Source organism: Haematobia irritans, chromosome 4, assembly GCF_050003625.1.
Source record: "Haematobia irritans isolate KBUSLIRL chromosome 4, ASM5000362v1, whole genome shotgun sequence".
NCBI lineage: Eukaryota > Metazoa > Arthropoda > Insecta > Diptera > Muscidae > Haematobia > Haematobia irritans.
This window is the reverse complement of record NC_134400.1, coordinates 196,782,812-196,800,864: the sequence shown is the minus strand read 5'-3', so window position 1 is coordinate 196,800,864 and position 18,053 is coordinate 196,782,812. Positions and strand designations below refer to the sequence as shown.

Here is an 18,053-nt window from a genome sequence, read left to right as displayed (position 1 = left end):
TATCGATCCATAATTATATATAGCCCCCATATAATATAAGCCGATCCCCAGATTTGACCTCCGGAGCCTCTTGAGGAGTAAAATTCATCCGATCCGGTTGAAATTTGGTACGTGGTGTTAGTATATGGTATCCAACAACCATGCAGGAATTGGTCCATATCGGTCCATAATTATATATAGCCCCCATATAAATCGATCCCCAGATTTGGCTTGCGGAACCTCTAAGAGAAGCAAATTTCATCCGAACCGGTTGAAATGTGGTACGTGGTGTCAGCACATGATAACGGTTCATAATCATGGTTGCCACTCGAGCCAAAAATAATCTACCAAAATTGTATTTCTATAGAAAATTTTGTTAAAATTTTATTTCTATAGAAAATTTTTGTTAAAATTTTATTTCTATAGAAAATCTTGTCAAAATTTTATTTCTATAGAAAATTTAGTCAAAATTTTATTTCTATAGAAAATTTTGTCAAAATTTTATTTCTATAGAAAATTTTGTCAAAATTTTATTTCTATAGAAAATTTTTTCCAAATTTTATTTCTATAGAAAATTTTTCCCAAATTTTATTTCTATAGAGTTTTTTTTCCAAATTTTACTTCTATAGAAAATGTTGTAAAAATTTTATTTCTATAGAAAATTTTTGTTAAAATTTTATTTCTATAGAAAATTTTGTCAAAATTTTATTTCTATAGAAAATTTTTTTAAAATTTTTTTTCTATAGAAAAGTTTGTTAAAATTTTATTTCTGTAGAAAATTTTGTCAAAATTTTCTTTCTATAGAAAATTATCTGAAAATTTTATTTCTATAGAAAATTTTGTTAAATTTTTTTTATGTCTGTAGAAAATTTTTTCAAACTGCATTACATACGTATTTGATCGATCTTTTTTGATTTAATATAACCACGTATGGACTTACATACAGTTTAGAAGACGGTGTTAGGAGGTTTTAAGATACATTGCCATCGGCGAGCGTTACCGCAACTTAAGTAATTCGATTGTGGATGGCAGTGTTTAGAAGAAGTTTCTACGCAATCCATGGTGGAGGGTACATAAGCTTCGGCCTGGCCGAACTTACGGCCGTACATACTTGTTTTTTCTTAATTTAGTTAGCTTCGTATCTGATCTGGTGTTGAGCAGCATTGCTGTTGCTGGCTCCAAAGAGCCAAATTTGTTTCTTTTTGAACTGCTGGTCATTTTCTGGATCTTTCTTACTTTGGCTCCAAATTTGTTTTTTTTTTTTGGCTCATTTCTAGTTTTTTTTTCCTAATTAAAGTAACTAAATTGAAGGCCCAATCAAAAAAAAAAAAAGAAAAAAGTGACAAAGAAAATGTTAATGATTAAATCCAAAATTTGTTCCATATTGGATTAGTTTGTAATTTTATGAATGAATCTGAAAAGGCTGCATTAATCCATACGAGATGGCGTCGAAGAACTACGAAATATATCTAAAATTTTAAACGGCAAACACGGTTTAAGTAACATAAAAGCATTTTCAAAGTACCGTCAAATAAAATCGTGAATCTTGATGATACCAGGTGGTATGTTAGAAAGTTTTCTCAACGTTGAAGAAATAGAGGGAAAGTAATGCTTCCCCGGACTATGGGTCGTAGTTAAATGCGAGAAATAGTCCTACTGGATATTGGGGCACAATTTTCCAGACGGACCTATTACGAGAATGGTACTGCTGCTCAAATTTAGAGCACCTTTTTTAAATGTCCCATAATTTATTAATTTCTATATTCTTTTGATAATAAATACCTCTCGGATCTACACATTTACCGAAATGCAATTATAAAAATAATTGATTGTTTAGAATATTCCAGAAAATGTTAGATTAGGTTAGGAAGGGTGTGAAGATAAATTCGTGGATTGTGTCTCGGCTAAGCAAATTTAAATTTGTGGAACGAATTTAACTTTGTGGGACGAATTCATCTTGTGGAACGTATTCCAAAACACATTTTTTTTCTTAAAAAGAGGCGATTTTGTGGTGGAAAAACTAGCAAACACCGTCAATTGTTTACAAATACTGTACATGAGACTTTTTATTTTTTAATTTTGATTTTTTGTGGTCGTCAATATGTCCCACTCGCATTTTGTCTGGTCAATTCACCAAGAGCCGTTTTCAAGATATTAACGATCCAATATCGGGGCTATATGTAGCCGATATCTGACGAAGCTATATCTCAAATACTGTACATGAGACTTTTCATTTTTTAATTTTGATTTTTTGTCCTCATCAATATCTATTACTGGCATTTTGTCTGATCAATTCACCAAGAGCCGTTTTTGAGATTTTAACGATCCAATATCGGGGCTATATATAGCCGATATCTGACAACGCTATATCTCAAATTGTGTACATCAGACTTTTTATTTTTTAATTTTGATTTTTTGTGGTCGTCAATATGTCCCATTGGCATTTTGTCTGGTCAATTCACCAAGAGCCGTTTTCGATATATTAACGATCCAATATCGGGGCTATATATAGCCGATATCTGACGACGCTATATTTCAAATACTGTACATGAGACTATCGATTTTGTAATTTTTTTTTTTATATAAAATTCATTTAAATTTTAACTTTAGATTTTGAAAATATTTTAACACGAATACGCCTGTCTTCATATATATGTTATATATATTTTTTATTTAGGGCGATTTAGAGCGATTTTAAACTTGTTGCTAATTTTTCATATTGTGAGAGACTCTAAACCCAAAATTTTTATCCAAGCCATTTATATTTTGGAACCAATTTTGAAAATGCTACACTTTTTATTGCAATCGAAATTGCCACTCGAACAAAATAATTGCGGAAATAAACTAATAAACTGATTTTTGTACCCACCGCCGGCCTTTATGCAGGAAATATGAATATCTCATGAATTTTATTTGCCGAAATATTTTTTTTTAAATGATCCAAAATACAAAACATTTTTCATATATATAGACGATCATAAAAAAAAATAAAGCATACTTATATATACATATATATAGACGAGAGTCAAGGTCAATGAATTGTTTACACTTCTTTGTGTCGTCGATTGTGCGTTTATAATATTCAATGAATATTCTTGCGGCCATTTTCATGTAGCTCCGTTAGGCTTTAACTGGCAGTTAACAGAAAGAAAACTGGAAATATATTTTCACCGGTTAACTTTAACTGAAAAATTTTCAGCAGTTAAGTTTCTAACTGGCATATGGAATATATACGCAAGATGACGGACATGTAGATATCACGGTTTAAAAGTTCGTTAGCTAACGTAGCACTAACGGAGCTTCATGAAAATGGGGGTTAATGTAATTTTATGGGGTATAATTGTAAAACGAGCGTGTATTGTTGTTAGATTTTTTATTTAATTTTAAATGTATATAATTTTTTAAAATAATGTATATAAAGAATTTACGCTTATTTATATATAATATTTTGGACAATAATAATTTTGCATATTTTCATTCTGGTGATGCAAATTCATAAAAAAGTCTTTAGAGTATCTATAACTACAGTCATATCAAAGTCTAATATCTTTTTTTTAATTAGTAGGGAAAAACTACTTCTTAACATCGCAAATATTTGTGCTATAGAGTGTTAAAAAGATGATATTAATTAAAAAATCCCATCATCGACTTGATTAAATAAATAATGAATCTAAATCTAAACCGATTTTCACCAAATTTGGCATGTATAGCATGAATGCAATTCTACGTGCTGTGCAAAGTTTTAAGCAAATCGGAGTCATATTCTGATCCAAAATAGGAACTTGTGTCAAAATGGAGGAAATTTATGACCTAGACTATTAAGAACATTTTCTATAGAAATAAAATTTTGACAAAATTTTCTATAGCAATAAAATTTTAACAAAATTTTCTATAGAAATAAAATGTTAATAAAATTTTGACAAAATTTTCTACAGAAATAAAATTTTGACAAAATTTTCTATAGCAATAAAATTTTGACGAAATTTTCTATCGAAATAAAATGTTAATAAAAATTTTTATATACATAAAATTTTGACAAAATTTTCTACAGAAATAAAATTTTGACAAAATTTTCTACAGAAATAAAATTTTGACAAAATTTTCTATAGAAATAAAATTTTGACAAAATTTTCTGTAGCAATAAAATTTTGACAAAATTTTCTGTAGCAATAACATTTTGACAAAATTTTCTAGAGCAATAAAATTTGGACAAAATTTTCTATAGAAATAAAATGTTAATAAAATTTTTTATATAACAGGTAGGCTGATAAGACTTGTGGTACGGTTGTTGTTGTTGTTGTTGTTGTTGTAACAGTTTATTGTGATCTCATCCATTTCATGTTATACGCTTGGTACATCAGCTTGTTGGCAGATCAAGGAACTCTGCGACTAAGATGGGGTGTGTCCAGAGTGATCTGGTGGTAAGTCGGGTTGGTTTGGCTGGGCAAGAGAAAAGATGACGCGTGTCGTGTGGCCCTTGGTTGCAAATTGGACAAACGTCAGCTACGCTGCTATCAATCACCGATAAGTAGGAATTGAGGCGGCTGCACTTGCCTGATCTTAATTGGGCCAAAACTACCCTAGTCTGCCGTGGGAGGTCTCTTTCCTCCGGTGCTATGGGCGGTGGTCGGACTCCAAGAACAGGATTAACCTTGTAGCTTCTCACCGCTTCAGCTACAGTATCCTCATGAATCCTGTTCAAACCTGCCTGGTACGCTGCTTGATCTAGAGGCTCTCTTTTATAGCGCTGGATCTCGCGCTCTAGATTATGTATATCAACCCTTACGTTCCTGGGTGGTGGTTGTGTATCCATAAGATGGTGGTTTGGATGATTACTGCGATAACAACCCAGGAGATACTGCTTTGACAACATGTAGTTGTGTCTTCGCACAGGGATGATCTTTGTCTCCACATAAAGGTGATCCAGGGGTGTGCTGCGGAGACACCCAGTCGCAGTTCTAAGAGCAGCGTTCTGGCAGGTTTGTATGTTATTCCACTGCGTATCACTGGTCTGCGGTGTCCACACTGGCGCTGCATAGTTTACCACTGACCGGCCAATTGCCTTATAAGTAGTTAGCAAGGTTTCTTTGTCCGCACCCCAAGTACTGCCGGCTAGTGACTTGAGGACCTTGTTTCTACCACGGAGCTTATTACAAATTGCAGTGGCATGGGCAGATGACCTAAAAAGGCTGTCGAATGTGACCCCAAGAATCTTGGGGTAATTTGTGGTCGGAATTATTACTCCATCGACTCTGATATTCAACTGCCTGCGCACTTCTGCCGTCCATGTAGTAAATAGTGTGGCTGAGGATTTGGTGGGGGATATCCTCAAGTTTCTCGCAGTGAAATAACTGGTAAGATTAGCTATGTAGACGTTCAACCGATCGCAAATGTCATCAACATTGGGCCCAGATGCCAAGATTGTACAGTCATCCGCATATGATACAATCTCGACGCCGTCAGGAGGGGGTGGAATCGAGGACATGTAGAGGTTAAACAGTGCCGGAGATATCACCCCACCTTGGGGAACTCCCTGTTTAACTCTACGCGGTCTTGACTTTCTGTCCCTGAATTCCACGTACGACTGGCGTCCACACATATAATTCAGCACCCAACGCTTCGCTCCTGCCGGTAGGGACGTATTCTCGATGTCCTCAAATAATGTGGCATGGTTGACCGTATCGAATGCTTTCGATAGGTCAAGCGCCACGAGGACCGTCCTGTGACACGGCCTGGGCTGGTTAAGTCCCTTATTAATATGTGTCGAAATGGCATGTAAGGCTGTTGTCGTACTATGTACCTTACGGAATCCATGTTGATGGTGGGCAGCTGGAAAATTCTCCACAAGGCTGGGGAGGAGTAATGCCTCAAGTGTCTTGGCTACTGGCGACAGAAGGGATATCGGTCTGTACGATTCACCTTTGCTCGAATCTTTGCCCGGTTTCAGTAGTGGAATCACCCTTCCCATTTTCCAGACATCGGGTATAATGTGTGATTCCAAAGACAAATTGACGAGTCTGGTCAGGTACTCAACTCCCAGTATTCCCAGATGCTTCAGCATTAGCATTGAAATTCCGTCAGGGCCCAGCGCCTTAGATGGTTTCGCGCTGTTGATGACATTGGTAACTTCGACTGCAGTAAATTGTGGTGTGTCATCGGCTCGGAGACCACGTACACGACGGGTGGCTCTCCTTTTCGCTCTATCACTCTCGGGATGCTCGACAAACTGTCGGTTGAAGTATTTGGCGCACCTCTTCGGATCAGTCACAGTCACGTCGCCAAATGTGACTGAAATCCCATCATCCCTTGTGGAGGGGTTCGAGAGGGCTCTAACTGTTGACCACAATTTACCAGTTCCTGTTCCTAAGTTACATTGCTTCAGGTGCTCTAACCAAGTGTTCCGCTTGTGCTCGTCGACTATCTTACTAATCTCTAGATTTAGTTCTCTGATTCTAGGATCAGCAGGGTTAGCACGACGGCGTTCATCACGCTCGTCTGCGAGTCCCGCCGCTTCGGCTGGGAAGTTGGGCCTCACCTGGGCAATTCGACCAGCGGGTATGAAGCGAGCGGCTGCTGCGTTGATGATGTCCCGGAACTCCCTCTGGGCAACATGAACATGTGAGGGGGACGGGAGCTCACTGAAGCGGCGATCGGTGTATTCTCTGAAGCCTTCCCAGTTGGCTTTCTTTTGATTAATAAACGTCCGGCGTTCAGAGGTTATGAAATCGGAGGGTCGGTTGATGGTGAGAATTATGGGGAGGTGGTCCGAACCCAATGAAATGACGGGTTGCCAGGAGACGTCATTTATCAGACCAGGCGATGCTAACGATAAGTCTGGCGAACTGCTGCAGTCACCCATAATTCTCGTGGGGGCCTCTTCGTTCACCGTGCAAAATGTGGAGTCGTCTATCTGCTCTGCCAAAGCTATGCCCCTCTGGTCATTACCCAGGAGAGAATGCCAAAGTTCATGGTGGGCATTAAAATCTCCTAGAACCAATCGGTTATGCCCGCTCAACAACCACTCAATGTTTGGGCTATAACCAGGAGCACAGCTACCAACCGGCGGTATGTACACATTGTATAGCTCTATCTCGGCAGCCCCACACTTAACTGCTACCCCCATACATTCCATGTACGGGTCATTAGTGTCTAGCACAAGCGTGATAGGTCTATACTGCACGGAACGGTGTAATATGAAAGCCAGGCCACCACCTCCATTTCTTGTGCGATCCTTCCGTAGGACATTGTACCCATCACAATGTCGTAGGCTGCAGGTGGGATTCAGCTTTGTTTCCTGGATCGCCGCGACCCTTATCCTTTTCCGATTCATAAAGTCTACGATCTCACTAATCTTACCACGGAGCCCGTTGCAATTAAATTGCAAAAATGATGCACTCTCCGGAACTGGTACAACAATATTCGGTGTAAGATGCTGCGGCGGAGAATATTGTTGTGCGGGAGAAGTCGGTGGGGTCACATAATCAGATGACCCACTGCTGCTGTCATTGGCACAGCATCCTGCCACGAAGTCAGTTTGACTATACTCCCGCAGCGATGTTAGGCCGGAGCAATTCCGGAAGTGCACCCATTCCATGCACCGGTTACACCTCACCGAAACCGAGCGATGGTGAATTCGATTTCGGCAGACGGCACAGTACCATGGTCCGGGGTTTTCCTCTATCCCGGCTCGGACCAAAAGCAGGCGGAGAAGGCTCCCCGGGATGCACCTTCTCCAACACGAAAAAATGGACGAGACAACACGTACACTGAGGTGGCAGCCGCTGGCCGATGGCTGGTATCCATCGGGTCAATCCGGTGCGTAGAACCCGCCGCCGTGGGATTGTGGTACGGTGCGTTGTCTTGGTGTAACAACACTTTTTTCTTCTTCATATGGGGCCGTTTTGCCGCGATTTCGACCTTCAAACGCTCCAATAACCCCATATAATAGTCACTGTTGATGGTTTTTCCCTTCTCAAGATAATCGATAAAAATTATTTCATGCGCATCCCAAAAAACAGAGGCCATTACTTTGCCAGCGGACTTTTGAGTCTTTCCACTCTTCGGAGGCGGTTCACCGGTCGCTGTATACTCAGCCGACTGTCGATTGGACTCAGGAGTGTAGTGATGGAGCCATGTTTCATCCATTGTCACATATCGATGGAAAAACTCGGGTGTATTACGAGTTAAGAGCTGCAAACACCGCTCAGAATCATCAACACGTTGTTGTGTTTGGTCAAATGTGAGCTCGCAAGACGAGCCTTTGATATCTTTAAGGCCTCTGCTATCTCGATCAACTTCATTTTACGGTCATTCAAAATCATTTTGTGGATTTTTTTGATGTTTTTGTCGGTAACCACCTCTTTCGGGCGTCCACTGCGTTCACCGTCCTCCGTGCTCATTTCACTACCCTTGAATTTTGCATACCAATCAATTATTGTTGATTTCCCTGGGGCAGAGTCCGGAAACTCATTATCAAGCCAAGTTTTGGCTGCCACCGTATTTTTTCCCTTCAGAAAACAGCATTTGATCAAAACACGAAATTCCTGTTTTTTACATTTTTTTCAAAATAACAAAAGTTGCTTCACAAAAGACGCTCTATCTCACAAACTAATTGACTTACAGAAGTCAAATTTTGACACGAATCGTTTGAAGGTTGGTACTATATAAAAATAATACGCCTTTAATACTAACGACGTCATCTATGTGTCAGCCGGTTAAATAAAAATTTGACAAAGTTTTCTACAGAAATAAAATTTTGGCAAAATTTTGTACAGAAATAAAATTTTGAGAAAATTTTCTATAGAAATGAAATTTTGAGAAAATTTTGTATAGAAATAAAATTTTCTGTAGAACTAAAATTTTGAGAAAATTTTGTATAGAAATAACATTTTAATAAAGTTTTCTATATAAATAAAATTTTGAAAAACAATTTCTATAAATAAAATTTTGAGGACATTTTGACATAATTTTCTATAGAAATAAAATTTTGACAAAATTTTTTTATAGAAATAAAATTTTGAAAAAAAAAATCTATAGAAATAAAATTTTGACAAATTTTTTTATAGAAATACATTTTTGACATAATTTTCTATAAAAATAAAATTTTGAATAGAAGTAAAATTCTATAGAAGTAAAATTTTCAAAAAATTTTTTATAGAAATAAAATTTTGACAAAATTTTGCTCGCGCATCGCGAAAATCCGAGCTACTCGCACGCAAAGCTGGCAAAATCGCTAAAAGTTGCCAAATCTACCGTTACAAATGTAATTAAAGTGTTTGGGGAACGTTTGTCGACAGCCAGGAAGTCTGGATCGGGGGGAAATCGAAAACCGGAAGCCGCTGAGACGACAAAGAGAGTTGCCGGTAGTTTCAAGCGAAACCCTAACCTCTCCGAGATGCCGCAAATAAGCTGGGTGTATCATCTATAACCGTGCATCGAGCCAAAAAACAAGCCGGGCTATCGACTTACAAGAAGGTAGTGACTCCAAATCGCGATGATAAACAAAATACGACGGCCAAAGCGCGATCCCGGAGGCTGTACACGACGATGCTGACGTAGTTTGACTGCGTGGTAATGGACGACGAAACCTAAGTCAAAGCCGACTACAAGCAGCTTCCGGGACAGGAGTTTTATACGGCAAAAGGAAGGGGAAAGGTAGCAGATATTTTCAAGCACATAAAACTGTCAAAGTTCGCAAAGAAATATCTGGTTTGGCAAGCCATCTGTACCTATGGCTTGAAAAAGCAGCATTTTCATAGCTTCCGGGACTGTCAACCAAGAAATTTACGTGAAAGAATGTTTGAATAAACGTCTGCTGCCTTTCCTGAAGAAACACGGTTGTTCCGTACTGTTTTGGCCGGATTTGGCATCTTGCCATTACGGTAAAAAGGCCATGGAGTGGTACGCCGCCAACAACGTGCAGGTGGTTCCCAAGGACAAGAACCCTCCCAACACGCCAGAGCTCCGCCCAATTGATAAATACTGGGCTATTGTCAAGCGGAACCTAAAGAAGACCAAAAAAACTGCTAAGGACGAGCAGCAGTTCAAGGCAAACTGGCTTTCTGCGGCGAAGAAGGTGGACAAGGTGCACTGAAAAAAATATTGTCGTGAGGTCAAAGATTTCATGTGTTTAAAATACGAATACAAATTTTACTTAGCATAGAAGACGCATTTCTCTAAAATAAAGTTATTTTCCTTGTCCAAAAGTCGATAAACTTTTCAATGAAGTCGTATTGTACTTATAATTAAGTGATTTGACTTAAAAATGGGTATCTTAACATGAAAGAAAAAATGTATAGGCTAAGGTCAACTTGACTTTAATAATTCAGAAAAATTCTTTAAATTTAATGAAATTGTCTTTAAATTTTTGTCTTTTTGCATCTTGACTACAAAGCAAAAAATCGTTCAAATATAGGACATGTTTTTCAAAACTTTATTTTAAAGAAGTTTTTTACTTCAAACATAGCATGATTTCTACTGGAAGTCGAGTCCTAATTTGGAAAATAAAGTTGCCTTTAACTCGTTTTTAAAGGACTTTGATAGCATATGAAGAAAAAAAAAACTGAGAAAGCGAAAAATTAAAATTTGCTTCCTACAAGCAAGTACACAAAACCTAAATTTAAAAGAAAATTGTGTCTTAAAAGTATCCTTGCTTGTATTCTCCGCTTCTTTGGCTCGGAATCAATACAACATTTTTTAAAGTTAAGACAAAATCTTTGGAATCGAGTATGCTTTTTTTTCAGTGTGGCTGTACAAAATCTGATGGCAGGTGTCAAGCGTGAGGCCCGGCAATTCGGATTTGGAAAAGCGAAAGCCTAACTGAATATTTTTCCTGAATTTGATACTAATTGAACTTGAAAAAGAAATTTAATTTGATTTTTTAAATAAACGATTTCACCGATTTACACGCGTTTTCCCTTGACCAAATTTTGACCGTATCACCCTTTAGAAATAAAATTTTGCCAAATTTTTCTGTAGAAATAAAATTTTACAAATAAGACATTTGCAAAAGTCAAATGTCGGCTTTTCAAATTTTGAAAACGTCGAAAAGCCATATTTTCCTATGTTTAAAATTCTTCTGGAATGTTACTGCACATTTTAATTAATTTACCAAATTAATTAATTAATTTTTTGATAACAAATATTTTCCCCATACTTTATTTTTTATCAAAGTCTGGCATCTTTTTCCACAAACACATTTAAATTTATTCTAACATCGAAATAACCAATCAGCAAACGAAAATTGTGGGCTCGTCATTAGATTATAGAAAGCAACGAAACCATTGACATCTCCCATACATATACACTTTGCAAATAATAGATACGAAGATACAAAAAAAAAAACACTTGTTCGAGTGCCTCCTATATCGTCTACCTTTAATCAAATTTCGTACGATTGATTGACAAGCACTGTAGTGTTTTTGTTAAAATTAACCAAAAATATTCGATAAGCATTATTGTGACTCTGAATATCAAGAGAGAAAAAAAAATGTTGTACAAATTATCTCATAAACTGAATCTGAATTCTTAGAACTCGTGGAGAATATCTATCATTCCATTTTGATTGACTTTATGTTACTTGTGATGAATGTCATTTAATATTTGACATTCTGTGGTTTATACCTTCAGATTAGGCAAATATAAATGTATACAAAAATACTTTGAAGATTCGCTATTCTATAAAATGTATGCGCTTTCCTACACTGAAAGAAAAAAACTAATTTCTTTTATTTGCTATTAAAGTAGATAATTTTGTTTGCCTAACCTAAATAGGGATAGTAATCACGTTAGCCACAATTTATAGAATTCTACAAAAATGGTAGATGTTTTACTGTTTGGTAGATTGGTAGAATTCTTGATGTTTTAGTAGATTTTACACAACATTTCTCTCCAACAAAGAGGAACTTCATAACTAGAAATACAATTTTGAAATAAAATGTTGACAAAAATTTCTATGGAAATTTTCTATAGAAATAAAATTTTGACAAAATTTTCAATAGAAAAACAATGTTGACAAAATTTTCTATAGAAATAAAATGTTGAGAAAATTTTCTATAAAAATAAAATTTTGACAAAATTTTCTATAAAATAAAATGTTGACAAAATTTTACAAAAAAATATTTGAAACGTGTGCTGATCCATATCAGTCAATTTGTTTTTCGTATATTTTTGCAATTTTTTTTTTAATGAAATTCGAAATTCTTGAAAAACGAATGCGAAATAAATGCTACGGATCTTTAAAAATATGACTTCCACCCTATGAAAAACCCATATAAAATTCATTGCTTATGAGTCCATTTTGCTGGACAGCGCTCCATTAAACACGCTTAGGGAAGGAATATGATCACTACAAACATGTTTCAAGAGCAAAATATTATTTTATTTTATATTTAAGGCACTTTGCCCCGAAAAAATACATAACAAACTAAATCATTGCACACCACAGTGCAATGTCAAATACCTGACAGAAGAATTTATATCATCAACAGGAATTTTGTACGATAGCCAAATTGAAAAACAATAAACAAATAGTGCAAGCAATTCCTCAAATACAATGCAAAGAAAACGTGATGACAAATGTGCTGCAATATTTACCGCTGTCATTGCATTCATTTTGCAAAATCAAAAATTCACCCTTTCGAGAGGTTATCACAAAAAAGGTAAACCCTACAATGCACAGTGTTCGGTTTTCCATAGTTTAATCCACATAATTAATATCTCAAACTTCAGCATCATAGTTAGTACTATAGACTGAACCCTCAAATTAGCCAGAAAATCACAAATAATTTCTTGAGTTAATATTTATGAAATTGTTACTTTTTGTCAAAATTTTATTTCTATAGAAAATTTTGTCAAAATTTTATTTGTATAGAAAATTTTGTCAACATTTTATTTCCAATTGATAATTGTCGAGGTCTGTTTTTATCAACAACTATCAATGGGAAAAGTCTATACAGATCGAATATAATAAAAACATCCATAATATAATTTTTTTTCTATAGAACATTTCGTCAAAACTTTATTTCTATACAAAATTTTATTTCTATAGACAATTTTGTCAAAATTTTATTTCTATAGAAAATGTGGTCAACATTTTATTTGTATTAAAAAGTTTTGTCAAAATTTTATTTCTATACAAAATTTTTTCAAAATTTTATTTCTATAGACAATTTTGTCAAAATTTTATTTCTATTGAAAATTTTGTCAAAATTTTATTTCTATTGAAAATTTTGTCAAAATTTTATTTCTATAGAAAATTTTCTCAAAATTTTATTTCTACAGAAAATTTTGTCAAAATTTTATTTCTATCGAACATTTTGTCAAAATTTTATTTCTATAGAACATTTTGTCAAAATTTTATTTCTATAGCACATTTTGTCAAAATTTTATTTCTATAGCACATTTTGTCAAAATTTTATTTCTATAGAAAATTTTGTCAAAATTTTATTTCTATAGAACATTTTGTCAAAATTTTATTTCTATAGAACATTTTGTCAAAACTTTATTTCTATAGAACATTTTGTCAAAATTTTATTTCTATAGAACATTTTGTCAACATTTTATTTGTATAGAAAATTTTGTCAAAATTTTATTTGTATTAAAAAAATTTTGTTAAAATTTTATTTCTATAGCAAATTATGTCAACATTTTATTTCTTTAGAAAATTTTATTTCTATAGAAAATGTGGTCAACATTTTATTTGTATTAAAAAGTTTTGTCAAAATTTTATTTCTATAGAAAATTTTGTCAAAATTTTATTTCTATTGAAAATTTTGTCAAAATTGTATTTCTATAGAAAATATTGTTAAAAGTTTATTTCTATAGAAAATTTTGTCAAAATTTTGTTTCTATAGAAAATTTTCTCAAAATTTTATTTGCATTAAAAAAATTTTGTCAAAATTTTATTTCTATAGAAAATTTTGTCAAAATTTTATTTCTATAGAAAATATTGTCAAAATTTTATTTCTATAGAAAATTTTGTTAACATTTTATTTTATAGAAAATTTTATTTCTATAGAAAATTTTGTCAAAATTGTATTTGTATTAAAAAAATTTTGTTAAAGTTTTATTTCTATAGCAAATTTTGTCAAAATTTTATTTCTATAGAAAAAAATGTTATTTCTATACAAAATTTTGTCAAAATTTTATTTCTATAGAAAATTTTGTCAAAATTTTATTTCTATTGAAAATTTTGTCAAAATTTTATTTCTATAGAACATTTTGTCAAAATTTTATTTCTGTAGAACATTTTGTCAACATTTTATTTCTATAGAAAATGTTGTCAAAATTTTATTTCTATATAAAATTTTGTTAAAATTTTATTTCTATAGAAAATTTTGTCAAAATTTTATTTCTATAGAAAATTTTGTCAAAATTTTATTTCTATAGAAAATATTGTCAAAATTTTATTTCTATAGAAAATTTTGTTAACATTTTATTTTATAGAAAATTTTATTTCTATAGAAAATTTTGTCAAAATTGTATTTGTATTAAAAAAATTTTGTTAAAGTTTTATTTCTATAGCAAATTTTGTCAAAATTTTATTTCTATAGAAAAAAATGTTATTTCTATACAAAATTTTGTCAAAATGTTATTTCTATAGAAAATTTTGTCAAAATTTTATTTCTATTGAAAATTTTGTCAAAATTTTATTTCTATACAAAAAAGCAAATTTTGTCAAAATTTTATTTCTATAGAACATTTTGTCAAAATTTTATTTCTATACAAAATTTTGTCAAAATTTTATTTCTATAGAAAATTTTGTCAACATTTTATTTCTATTGAAAATTTTGTCAAAAATTTATTTCTATAGAAAATTTTATTTCTATAGAACATTTTGTCAAAATTTTATTTCTGTAGAACATTTTGTCAAAATTTTATTTCTATAGAAAATTTTGTCAAAATTTTATTTGTATTAAAAAATTTTTGTTAAAATTTAATTTCTATAGCAAATTTTGTCAACATTTTATTTCTTTAGAAAATTTTGTCAAAATTTTATTTCTATAGAAAATGTTGTCAAAATTTTATTTCTATAGAAAATGTTGTCAAAAGTTTATTTCTATAGAAAATTTTATTTCTATAGAAAATTTTGTCAAAATTTAATTTCTATTGAAATTTTCTTCAAAATTTTATTTCTATAGAAAATTTTGCCAATTTTTATTTCTTTACAAAATTTTGTCAAAATTTCATTTCTATGGAAAATTTTGTCAAAATTTCATTTCTATTGAAATTTTCTTCAAAATTTCATTTCTATTGAAATTTTCTTCAAAATTTTATTTCTATTGAAAATTTTGTCAAAATTTTATTTCTATAGAACATTTTGTTAAAATTTTATTTCTATAGAAAATTTGTTAAAATTTTATGTCTATTGAAAATTTTGTGAAAATTGTATTTCTATGGAATATTTTCTCAAAATTTTTTTCTATAGAAAATTTTGTCCCCATTTGAAAGGTATCAAAGCACTGTGCAATGATTAGGACAATGACCACTAATATCGTGCTCGTGATTATTGTGATTGGGGGCGCACCATGTAAATAAAGTTCCGAGAAATTTAGCATTAGAAATCAGGCATCATTACCTAGAAAAAAAAATAATGATTATTATCGCATGTCCAGCAGTACAGTGAATTATTTTTTTGTAATAGTTAAATTTTAAATTCTCTTCTAATTTCTATTGGTGGTTAACTGTCAATCATCGTCATCATCATCATCATTATCACAGTCACAACAACGGTGTGATCGTAATCATGATCTTGATATAGTCTCAGCCAACTTTGTGTTCTGCTATTTGGTGGTCTCCTAACAGATAGCCCCCGGCACCTGATATAAAAGGTTTTGCCATAACATAGCCGTCTTTTGGTCTATATTGGTGGCGTGGCTGTTTAAATATTTTTTCTGTTTTTTATTTCGGTTTCGTTTCGAAATAAAAAAAGTTATTCTGCAACGAATGATCACTGATCATTGACGGCGCTGTCGATTCGAGTTCAGTTGCTTTCAAAACGTTGCCTGGTAAACTTGAGCCAACGCCGAAATAAATAATTCAAATCGGGGCGGAAATCGTAAAAAAAATCGCAAAAAAAGGAAATAAGACGAAGACATAAAAAAAGAAAAATAAAATCCTATATTGAAATTTAATTTAGTGCAATTTGGTTTTTGTGTGTTTAAAACGTTTATTTTGAAAAATGGGTAAGTTTGGCTTATAAGCTAAGCCCCTCAACATCCCATTTATCATTAAAAATTTGAATTTCCAAAAAAAATTGCATAACAGAGTTGTACATTAAGTGCTCTATAACAACTGAACTTGTTATCATAATTTTTGCAAAACAAAATGCCCCTGAAATTTGTTTTAATTAAATCATTATAATAATTTATTACAAAAAATATCTATACCGCATGTGCTTAACCGGTTATTAAGTTCAGTTTTTTTTCGAAATTATCTACTGCCATGTGAGAAAATTGATTGTTTAACTAAATTCGTACATGTGCTTAAAACATGAATAATTAATGTTTGCTAATATTTTATTATGTTCTTAATACAAAAAAGTTATCTTACAAAAAAAAAAAAAAAAATTGCAACAAAGTTCTACTGTTCCGTAAAAAAATTATAGCCAAAATGTTCTTCAATTATTCCCTAAGTGCATGGTGTGAACCTGAATTTATGGCAACTATAGCGGCATATTTGTCACCAACGAAGTTATATTTTTGTCCTGAAAGAATATCCTTTAATTATATTTCGGGATTAGAAAACAAAAACAAATATTAATAATCGAAAATCGCTTTATTGTTTTTTCTTTTAATATTCCCCATTAAGATCTAACAGGTTGGCTGATAAGTCCCCAGTCTAATAAAGAAAAACACATTTTTTTTTTGTCAAAATTCGTTTTTATTATTCAACATAGTTCCCTTCAAGAGCGGTACAACGATTATAACGACCTTCCAATTTTTTGATACCATTTTGTTAGTACTCCTTCGGTGTTGCCTCAGTTTCGGTGATGAAAAACATAGACCTCTCATTTTATTTTTTATGTATTGGAATAAAAAGAAGTCATTCTGTGCCAAGTCAGGACTATACGGCGAAAGGCGACACATCAAATTGATGTTTCGAGTGCCCAAAAAATGTTGAGGCGAGCTTAAAAAAAATCTGGTTCAATCACGAAATTAATTGATCCAATTAATTTTTTAATGGAAATGTATTCAATCACACACAGAAAAAATTTCACGAAAGTATTTTAAATTAAAAGTTTGAGTTTTAAAAAATATTCAATTAAAACTTTAATTGATTCAACAAATTTTGTAATTGAAACAAAACTTAATAGTATCAATTACTTTTTTAATTGGATCAATTAATTTTTTAATCGACCTTCAATTAATTTTTTAATTGATACTATCATTTCTATGATTGAAGATATTTCAATTAAAAAGTTAATTGGATCAATTAATTTCCCAGCAAAAAACACGTATATACGGCCGTAAGTTCGGCCAGGCCGAAGCTTATGTACCCTCCACCAAGGATTGCGTAGAAACTTCTACTGAAGCCGATGGCAAGGTATCTTAAAACTTCCTAACACCGTAATATATACCACATAGTCCATACATGGTATATATTAAACTAAAAAATGCCTATTAAATACGTATATAATTAAGTTTAAAGTTTCTATAGAAATAAAATTTTGACAACATTTTCTATAGAAGTAAAATTTTGACAAAATTTTCTATAGAAATAAAATTTTGACAAAATTGTCTTTAGAAATAAAATTTTGTCAACATTTTCTATAGAAATAAAATTTTGTCAAAATTTTCTATCGAAATAAAATTTTTACAAAATTGTCTATAGAAATAATATTTTGACAAAATTTCTTATAGAAATAATATTTTGACAATGTTTTCTATAAAAATAAAATTTTGGTAGGTATTTTTGGCTCGAGTGGCAACCATGATTATAAACCGATATGGATCAATTTTTGTGTGATTGGGGATCGGCTATATATTACTATAGACCGATATGGACCAATTTTGACATGGTTATTAGCGGCCTTATACTAACACCACGTTGCAAATTTCAACCGGATCGGATGA

The 18,053-nt window shown here is 32.5% G+C and overlaps 1 protein-coding gene across 3 annotated transcripts in view; it reads left to right on the top strand.

The window, feature by feature from the left end:
• The window catches only part of Gk2 (Glycerol kinase 2), a 62,666-nt gene that overhangs the window by 2,241 nt on the left and 42,372 nt on the right, over positions 1 to 18,053 (top strand). Inside the window, exon 1 of one of the 3 annotated variants that reach the window (XM_075305620.1) lies at positions 15,920 to 16,163. The exons of the other annotated variants lie outside the window; for them this stretch is intronic. Coding sequence (XP_075161735.1) covers positions 16,160 to 16,163 — 4 coding nt within the window. The 5' untranslated portion in view covers positions 15,920 to 16,159. Of the gene's footprint in view, positions 1 to 15,919; positions 16,164 to 18,053 lie in introns of those variants that run through there. 3 annotated transcript variants of the gene reach the window in all.